At 40.1% G+C, this 10,389-nt stretch overlaps 1 protein-coding gene across 1 annotated transcript; it reads right to left on the bottom strand.

Moving 5' to 3' along the window:
* Positions 1-3,253: 3,253 nt before the first annotated feature.
* Positions 3,254-9,748, bottom strand: LOC117257883 (neuritin-like protein). Its single transcript, XM_033628258.2, has 3 exons — positions 9,485-9,748; positions 7,400-7,547; positions 3,254-4,874 (listed from the first exon to the last, which is right to left on the bottom strand). The coding sequence occupies exons 1-3, from the start codon at positions 9,540-9,542 to the stop codon at positions 4,571-4,573; spliced, it is 510 nt and encodes a 169-aa protein (XP_033484149.1). The 5' UTR covers positions 9,543-9,748; the 3' UTR covers positions 3,254-4,570.
* Positions 9,749-10,389: the final 641 nt, after the last annotated feature.

The raw sequence follows: 10,389 nt of genomic DNA, 5'->3' as shown, positions 1-10,389 counted from the left end.
ACTAAGAAATTATATTGTATTTAAACACGTATAACTTAAGATGGTGAAATAACAAAATGCCTTATAGCTAGATTTTGACATCAGGACCTCAAAATGAAGAAATGAATGGCAGCATAGTGCCCTAATGATTACAGGTCCAGTGTGTAACATTTAGGAGGATTTAGTAGCATCTAGTGGTGAGGATTGCAGATTGCCATCAGCTCTTTCAGGAGGTTTTCCTACTATTGAAATTATCTGCAAAGGTCCCTGACTCTCTGCCAGGTGATTGAAAATGGTAAAAACACTAAATAATCCAGTCTCACCTCACAAAAAAAGTGTTTCTCCTACCCTGTAGCATGTCATGGACAGCCCATTAGCCAAGCACTTGCAAATGTGTGCTCACCTATTTTGTCTGCTGTGAGGATTGCAGATTGCCACATCTCTTTCAGGAGGTTTTAACTGGGAGCTGAATTTTCTGCAGAGGTCTGTTGGTCTCCAAAACAAATGGACCTGGTGATTTAAACCACAAAACACTGAATAAAGCAGTTTGACCTTTAAAAAAATTGTGTTTTTCTGACGCTCATGTCCCGGAGGTGCTGCAAAGTACGCAGGCCAACGCGAAAATGCAAAAATGCAAATGGTCAATCTAGAACCAATGTTTGGTTTGTCCATTCTGGGCTACATGGCAGTGCAACATGGCGATCTCTGTGCACAAGGACCTGCTCCTTATGTAGATATAAATGGCTCATTCTAAGATAAGAAAAACACAGCGATTCTTATTTTCAGGTGAGTAACCACTAAAGAATCATACTTATTATATTATACTCCATTTCTGCTGATACATCCTCCTAAATCCTACACACCGGACCTTTAAGATGCTTACCACATGGCTGCTGCATGTCTCTTCTCTCTCTCTCACAATGTTTCTGTCTGTCTTTATACTTTTAACTGTCAAATGACGGCAAAAATGTGAGCTTAGATCTTTGGTGAAATGTTTGAACCAACCAGTGGCTGTTTACCTAAACACATTAAATATATTACACAGATCATTAGTCATTCTTTACTTCATCAAATAGTACAGGTCGTGTAATGACATATGTTGAGACATGCAGAGAGTATAACTTTAGAGACAAAGGACAATGACTTACAGTGTCTGTATTAATGTAATGAGCAGTAACAAGCTTTAAACCCTTAAATAATGGTTGTGGGTAAACTGTTTTTAGCACTACACTAGCAAATCTTGATCAAATCTGATAAAAAATTAAGCTTAGAATTACGCAAATATAAATTTGGCTTACAGTCTGTATAACATAAGACACCTTCTGTCTGTAGACCCACAATTCAGATGAGGACAAACCCTGCAAAAGACATCTGTAATGGAAATTTAGTGGACTTTATGTCAGTTGTCTAGCTGCTTGTAGACCACAGAGAGATTGGAGTGTGGTCCATTGTTTACTTTTAATTTTTATATCTTTCATATATCATAATAAATGGGGAGTTGGTGTGCAGCGCCGCTTACACTGTTATATTATTAGTTTATATGATGGTAACACACAAAGCCTCAGTCATATGGATTGGACAGCACAATCCACTACACATGGAATTCATAATCCCAGCCATGTTTGATGCTACACACCATCTGTTAGAGTATCGGTCAAAATCCCATGAATACTGTTCTACATCTCACGGTCATTCAGCCGTCAGGAGGAATCTTAGGTAAAATAAACTTTTGCTGTATCTTGAACATTTCAACAGCTGGGCACAGAATCTGAGGGCTTTGGGCACCTTAAAAAGATTTCATGGTGATACTGCAGATTTTCTCGAGGGAAATGCAGGACAAAGACAGATTAGAGTGAGCAGGCGCACCGAAGTAGTTTATCCTCCAGATATGTGCCGTTTTCAGCAATATCTCAGGATTTTACTTTAAAGAGGCCCAATCACTTTTTAATTGAGTTAACCAAGATAATGAGGATCACTGTACTTTTTAATAAAAGGATATTGAAGATATGTACCATCAGAAAGAGGGTTTAAAGAATATAAGACCTGACAGTGAGTCCAGAGGAACATCTTTTTGGCAGGTGTGGGAAAAACGACAACATTGTAACTTTCTTTTCATAATTATTTCGTTGGATAGAGTGAAATGCAGTAATTTAATGGCTAATAATTCTTTACGTATATCTTCAGTAATTAGTTGTCTGTAATTATTCCTATTACTGAGGCACCCAGTATCTTACCTGGTTAAGCGGGTGCCCAGTGTACCAAAGCTGCATCCGTACCACAGCAGACAGGGCTCAATTCCAACCTGCGGCTTCCCCCTCACCCCCAAGTTGCCATATCACATTAAAAAGGCAAAAGGACACAAAAAAGTACACACAGCTGTTGTCTGCAGAATTTTACAGTTCTACACAGGTACACTGCCTTAAGATTCCCACTGAAACTACAGTTACACCTTCACATTTGTTCATATTTCATCTGTAAAAATCAGCCCTTGAGTCAGACAGCAAGAACCCCCTCTCTGTCCACGGTGAGCTGCCACATATTGTCGTCATGACCACGTCAGGGTTATGATCTGGTTTTTAAAGATGTAGCCTGTTAGCAAAACTAGATAAAGCCAGAGATTTGTTGACAGGCAGTCTAATTTCAGATCAAAAATGGTATCAGGTACCACACTCGTGTGCAAACTCCAACTGTACTGCAACTGCATAACACTAAAGCTGTAAAAGTGCATGAATCAGCACTATTTAAATCAGCCATTCAACCTGTGAACGTTGGGTTACAGAGGCTGCATGTTGGCATTTAATCAGTGTAACACATGAAACTTTAAGCAGAATATAAAGCAGGCGAGCCACCTGAGGTTTCATTGACTGCTGCAATAACATCTTAAATTCAGCATGCTGCCATAATGAAGTTATTGCCCCTGACCTACAGATGCTTTACCTGCTCAACTCATGTTCAAGTCATAATTTATGACGATGCTGACACAGCAACACACCACACAACCAATTATCATTCACCTCCCACGAACAGCAGTTTTACCCCTGTGCTCTGAGGGCATTAAGACTGTTTTCTAGGGTTTCAAGGTGCAACCTGCTACACTGTGGGGGAATAAAGACAGATGAGATTTATCTAGTCATGATTCTGCTGTTATGAAACAGCTTAAGAGTATTAAGATCATGCACACACACACACACACACACACACACACATGCAAACACCACTGACACAAAAATCTATGACTTCGAGAAAAGTAGAGTTGTGATTTAAGGAAAGTAACTGTTTGTCAGCAAACCTTTAATTTAAGTTTTTGGGTTTTTTTTGTTGGGTTAAAAATCAGAGTGAAACAAAGAGGCATGTGCCACTCTATACTGCTGTCTACAAAAGAGTATGATGCAAATAACCAAAAATGGAAAATAATATAGTAACTATATTCATAAAGTGAAAACCAGTGAATAAAACGCAGTGCATTATTGCATAACAGCTCAGTATCAAAGAAAAGTTATACAACATCAAATAATATTACAGCAACTGTTAATAAGGATGAAAATTAGGAAACACTTGGGAAACTTCCCGCTCCCTCCACCACTGACTCATGCACTCGTAATTTGTACATATCTATTGTATTATTGTGTCCTATGTGTTTCATTGAGATGCGTGTGCTCTGCTATGTATCCTGTTTAATTGCCCCACAGGGGATGCTTTAAGTTATTAAACCGATAGAAGTAAAACTTTACTGTACATAACAGTTCATAATAGAAAAAGCAACATACAGCTGCTTAAAGAAGGATCAGAAAACCACTGAAAGGGGCCACATGAAATGACACAGAATAAACAAGTGGTGACATTTTGCGACATCATGCACACACTGCAGAGGATTCTCTCACACAGAAATCTAATTCTCTGATATGAAACCGGTCAAACAGGGTGACGAATTAAACTGCACAAAAACACTGTTTTTCACTCTGTAATAATACTCTACTCTGAATCACACCTGATTGGATCACAAGCACATCTGAACACCTGGCACCCGTTCAAATCTCTTTTGTCCGGAAAAAAAAAAAAAAAAAATCATGTGGTATTACTGTAGTGGTGATAAAAAAATAAAGTGTTTACAGCAAACATTAGGTTTTATCTGTAACCTAACTGAGATCTGTCCTCCAGCTAAGTGACTTCAGTGAGTAGGAGAGTCTTTTTCTTCTCTCCTTACATTAACTGTTTGTCACTCCAGCCTATTAAATTTAACTGAACAATACAATTTCTGCCAATATATCCCCCTAAATACTACACATTGGACCTCTCCGTGACACAGCTGATCTGTTACCAGTAATTTACATATTTATATCAGCGTGAAAGCAACTTCTGTGTGAACTTATTTCTGAGAGCCAGGCATGTGATAATCTCAACATCTTATTTGTTTAAAGCCACATGCACCACTTTGCACTAAAATATTTTTTCATTATGTCCAGTTCCCAGGATGGATATGTAATCATGGTGAGCCTGATTTGTAAAGACTGTTTACCCTCATATGTTTGGATCGTAGAGGGAGCAGGACACTGATGACCAGCTGTCTGATTAAAAGACTTAGATGGTTAAACTAACTCCTGAACAGAAGAAGTAAGGTGCTGCATACAGGGATCAATAGTGTGCTGAAGGTAGGGTTGTGCTTGTTTGTTTGCCCTTTAAGTGTTTCCTGGTTGGTCTGGTCAGAGGTGGGAGGGCTTTGGGGTGCAGGCACAGTGCTGGGTGGGAGGGTGGTGAGGCTGGCACACATGTCGTAGAGGTTTCCAGAGAACTGTGTCTTCCTGGACTCTTGTCTAAGAGACTCCCAGACTGCTGCTGCTTCTCCAGGACAGCCGGCCAGAGCTGAGTTGGCACAAACGTGGAATGCGTTCCAGGACCTTCAAGGAACCAGGACACAATGAGATGTCAGTGTAGAAAATGAAAAATGACAAGGTTAGATGGTGACCTCCAGTGATTAAACCCTTCATGTTGCAAGGGCGTCGGTGGCTTAGTGGTAGAGCAGGCGCCCCACACACAAGGCTGGTGCCGCAGCAGCCCGGGCTCGACTCTGGCCTGTGGCCCCCCTGCCGCATGCCACTCCCCCCCCCCACGCTTGTCTGTCCTATACATTAAAGGCTAAAAAGCCCCCCAAAAATATCTTTAAACCCTTCATGTTGCTGCAGTGATGGACAGATACACTGCAGGACCCTGTGACATCACTACTGGGTGTGTCTAAGTCTGATTAAAAACTACTCTTTAAAGTTATAATCCTTAACTTTCTAGCCCTTGTTTATTTGACAGCACCTGTGGTTACTGGTGACAACAGCACAATTATTTTTGACACCAGTGAAGAAGAAGAAGACAGCAAATGTGTGAGAGAGCAGGGCATGACATGCAACTAAGGTCCCTGACTGGAACTAAACCAGTGATATTGTGGTTATGTTGCATCCGCCATCACCATTCAGCTACCAAGGCGCTACAATGGTAATAAACTTTAAACAATACAGGTCCATAGAGAGTCCATTCTGGGGTAGAAAACATGCTGCAGCTATTCTGGTGGAAAAGTAACAGAAGAGGAGCATTGTTCATTGCATCATGTTTTTTTAAGTAGAGAAGAGAATATGATGTGAAAACAGATCCCTGCTGCAAGTGGAAATGACATTAATGATATGGAAGAGCATAAATCAAAACAGTAAAGTTGTGGGCCATAAAACCAAAACAATGAGACTCTATAACCCTCTGTACTGCAGAGTCAGGTGATCTGTGGGTTCATGTTAAATCGATTCTGAATACAACACTCAGGACCCTATGCAAAAGATCTATGGTCAATAGTGAGTGACACAAGTGCATTTAGGGCACGTCTAACCACTTTTGCGTGTTAAATGGCACAAAATCTGGATGCAAAGAAAGGCACAAAGGGCAAAAGGGTTGTATTTAGTCCCTTAATTAATCATAGGTGTGTTTTGGGCATACCAATAAGAGTGTCATCTCCTATTTCCCTTAAAATCCAGGTGCACCTACATCTGGCGATATTAGCATGGCGAATTCAGCAAATTGGATAAGCGAACAATTTTCCAGTGAGAGCAATGCAGTACGAACAGTAATACCACTGCAGCAAATATTGTGGGACATTTCAGTAGCAAAACTAAAAACTGCCCTAATAAACTTGACAAAACTTGAATAAACTTGATATTTATTCACTTTTTATTACTCACTTTTTAGTCACAAGAATGTAATGATCATCAAATGTGTGATTCAGTGCTAAAACCTGAGGCAGAGTTGATGCAATATAAAATCAAGTTAAAAATGAATTTTACAATTCACTGCAATAATCAGTGAAGTTTTGCTGCTCCTTGTGCATAAATGTACACAACACCTGTCTTAAAGGTCCAGTCAGTAGGATTTAGTGGCATCTAGCGGGGAGGTTGCAGACTGGTAACAAACTGGGGGTGATTATAAACTAATGAAAATGTTGTTTGAATATTGTACTCCATTTCTGCTGTTATCCTGCTAAATCCCACATGCTGGAACTTGAATGGGGAGTTTGCTCCAGAGCAGCAGCCGAGAGCAGCTTTTGTCTGCTCTGTTTACTTTTTAGAGATTGTAATTAATATTTTGATCAGTAATGATGTCGGCTATTATTCGCCCACATGCAACCCATCTGCACATCTCTGTGCGTGTAACAAGTTAAGTGTCAGTGTGAGTGTTTTGAGGCCGCCTATGTAGGCGCATCTCACTAATGCGCCCTTATATACTGAGCCATTCTGACTTTGGACCAGGGTTTGGTGGCCAATGGTGCAACCTCTCCTTGCTACGTCAAAATAGTAACACCCCAAAAATGCACCTGACCACACCTCATTTTAACACCTCAGAAACAGAGGAGTCTACAGCTCTGCAAGGCTGCACTCAGTGCCTTGAGCTAAATGCTAATGGCAGCATGCTAACATGCTTTCAGTGACAATGCTAATTTGCTTATGTTTAGGTATAATGTTTATCATATTCACATGTTAGCATGTTAGCATGCTAACATTGGCTAATTAGCTCCAAACAGAAGTACAACTGAGACTGATGGAAATTTCATTAGTTTTACAGGTAAGCCTACTTCATTGTAATCCATCCATTAGCCATTCAGCCATTTCACAAAAATCCAAAAGAGTCAACCTCATATTGGCACGAACAAAAAAAGTCAGGGATTATTATTATGAGTAGGATTCATCTTCTGGGAATCATGAATATCTGTGTAAGATTTCATGGAAAGCCATTGCCAACCGTTGTTGACCAAAGGGGTGAATGGACTGACATCACCATCCCTACCACCAATACCTAATCTTTAGAGCAGCTTTAGGGATTATAATTTAAAAAATTAAAAACACGTTGTATCAAGTCGTTACTGGATGGTTACCACAGTGATGGGAAGACACACCTGCAGATTGCATCAATGTCCTGCGTGCTCTGGTCTTTTTGTGTTTCCACCAAACTGTCTCCAAGTGTTACTAAACACTGAGCAAAACTCTTGTAAATGGAACCACATGAAACAGGAATTGCAGCTCCAAAACACATGGGGACCAGGCCTAGTGGAGAGGAAGAGACAAGAGAACAGTATGATCATGATATTGAGATAATTTTTCATTGAATAATTCAGTGAATGTACATATGCGGACAAATTAGTCATGAGAGAGGAATAAAATCACTACATTCTTCAGGTCAGGGATTTTATCTTGTAGAGTGAAACACAATGTTTATATGCTTATGGAGACATGATCCATCCACTGCTTAGATGGATCAAACAAATACAGAAATATGTTGTATTCCATTCATCTGGAGGGATTATACAGCCTCAAAGCCAAATTCAATGTAGGGCTACAAAAACCTTGTGTGAGCTGTGTGAGTGCATTGATCAGCTCATACATAACACGTCCCTGTGAGCCTGCTTTGAGTTGAGTCACTGAAACGTTCCTGGAAAGGAGTGAATCAAGGTTTACTGGAATATTTCAACACTGATTTGGAAAAGAGGACATTTATGCAATGACCTGATCAACGCATGAGGGTATGGAGGTGTGTTTGAGTTGGTAGATCTTTCCCTTTGAATGGAACAGCTTTGTTGTTGGCGTTGAAGACGCCTGTGGACATATCCAGTTGTCAGCAGACTCAGGTTAAGCTGTTCCAGGGTCAGGGTTTACATGGACATTTGAATATAACACCCCTCTTCAAAATCATGTATCTTAATTTCTTTGAAAATCACAGAACATCTTCAAACTATTGACAAAAGTCATTATTGGTGGCTATCAATACATGTGTGATGATCTTTATCTGACTTCTACCTTTAGTTTGTCTTTAATTCTCTTTGCTTTAGCCAAACTGTTTACACAAGGTTTGTAGCACAGTATTTTAGTGTTTTCAAACATATCACTGTAATGCTGAAGCATGGATATTTCCCTTAACTGTCCAAAGTGTCCGCAACATGGAAAAACAGCCCAAGATCTAAAGGGGACAAGGGTGTCCATATATCAGAGCAACATAAACCAGAGGCCTGCCTACCTTTGCAACCACAAGTAGCACTTACCTGAAAGTCAATCTTGTCTTTGAAATCATTTACTCACCTTAATAGATATACATTTTTGTAATCACTTTAAAATGCCTCTTCTTTATATTAACTTAATATCCTTTTCTTTAACTTCGATGTGACTTTCCCAGTTATTTTTTAGGTTTTATGTGACTGCTGTCCATGCCTCAGAGAGATGTCTTCTTAAGTTTTTGCTTTTGCTGAGCTGCCTCAGGACTTTATTAATTACATATGAATACACATTGTCAAAGATTGTTATGGTTTTTTTTTACTCTTGGTGTATTTGCTTTTTTGTGTCTGTATTACATCGTGGTTGTTAATTTACTGTTTATCCCACAAGTAGCATGATTTTACTGCAATGTAGTTCTCTTCAAAATTCATTGTCATTGTTATAAATCCCTTAATGAAACAGTGTTTCATTCATGAAAAATGTTGCTCTTGTGCAGATTTAATCTTACTGGAAAAACCAAATGTAAAAATACACTCAAAAACAATAGATGGTAGAATTCACACCTAAATAGCCTACATGATAGGCATCAAATGCATGTACACCCACACACACACACACACAAATGCACATACGCAAACACATGCACACAGGCATGTACGCATGTGCACACACCCACACACATGCAGAAGGAGAGAGAGAGCATTTCATTAAGGTAAGTGCATTTGTAAAACCTGTCTCTCCTCAGTTTCAGAACAAGCTAAATTAAATATCCTTCATCAGCCATCTTAACTACTTCAAGCTTTTTCTGACAAACCTTTAAGTCCTCTGATCAACTTAAGTTTCAAGACAAATGTGAAGACACAACAGGAAAAACTAGTAAAAGAACACAACATAGGACAAGTAAAGGCAAACTCAGCACTTACAAACTTTTCGTCCTGAACACTTGAATGCACCTCATCAATACACTCAGACAATAATTAAAGAAGAATCCTTACTGAGACAGAGAGCGATGGGCAGCAGCATGGTCGCTGCGCCTGGTTGGGACCTCATCATTCGTTCCACAAGTCCTATGGAGCTGAGTCCCACCTCCCTCTGAACCAGAGGCTCTGATGTGAAGCTCCCACTGACTCAAAGTCCAAAGAGTCCAAAGTTGCTGCTTTAAAATGTAATGTGTTTGGCCATCCGTTGGGAATTCATCAGATTGCAAAAGTAAAGCAATGCACAGAGGTACAACCCGGCTGGATTAAGGGACCGATGCATCACACAGAGTAAGAGGATGCTGTGTGTGTGTGCGTGTGTGTGTGTGTGTGTGTGTGTGTGCGCGCGCGCTCTCGGGAGGGGCACAAGGCGAGAGCCATGAGAGCTTGGAGGCAGCAGACCAATGACAGCATCACAACACACCACACCGGATTAGAGTGTTCTCATTTCCGGTCTTTAGTGTTTAGAGCATTTATCTGAAACACAAATAAATTAAATATATTATAATTTATTACCATCTCTGCCTTGTTCCCACACTTTTGTCCACCATAAAGCCCTGATTTTACTGTTGAAAAGGGAGTTTGTCACAAATGATAATAGAAGGAAACATGATCAGAAGTGTCAGGAGGATTTTTTTTTTCATGTGAACAGATGGATGACATCCCACTGAGGATAGGAGAATCCAGCTCACCTGGGAGTCCAACACAGACGCAGGGCGCCCTCTGAGAATAGTAGCAACCCATGTGAGAATGAATCATCCGCGCTGTATATCTTTTAACACTCTGAACTAAAGATTAGGCAACAGAGATTTGCACCATGTTTTTAGATGGCTCATTGTAAACCATCTACCTTATTCCCAATTTCCTACTTGAGTGTTTGTCTTACATCCCCCTCCTCTTCCTCTTGGCCTCCAAATCCTCTG

Source organism: Epinephelus lanceolatus, chromosome 2 (genome assembly GCF_041903045.1).
Source record: "Epinephelus lanceolatus isolate andai-2023 chromosome 2, ASM4190304v1, whole genome shotgun sequence".
In the NCBI taxonomy this organism is placed as follows: Eukaryota; Metazoa; Chordata; class Actinopteri; order Perciformes; family Serranidae; genus Epinephelus; species Epinephelus lanceolatus.
The sequence above is the reverse complement of the archived record's forward strand: the minus strand, read 5'-3'. Positions and strand labels throughout refer to the sequence as shown.

Excerpts from the sequence above, each read along its gene's own strand:
- LOC117257883 (XM_033628258.2), bottom strand. The coding sequence starts at position 9,542 with ATGATGAGGTCCCAACCAGGCGCAGCGACCATGCTGCTGCCCATCGCT. Across the intron at positions 7,548-9,484 it reads GCCCATCGCTCTCTGTCTCA|GCCTGGTCCCCATGTGTTTT; the intron begins GTAAGGATTCTT and ends CCTCTCCACTAG. Across the intron at positions 4,875-7,399 it reads GACATTGATGCAATCTGCAG|GTCCTGGAACGCATTCCACG; the intron begins GTGTGTCTTCCC and ends GGTTCCTTGAAG.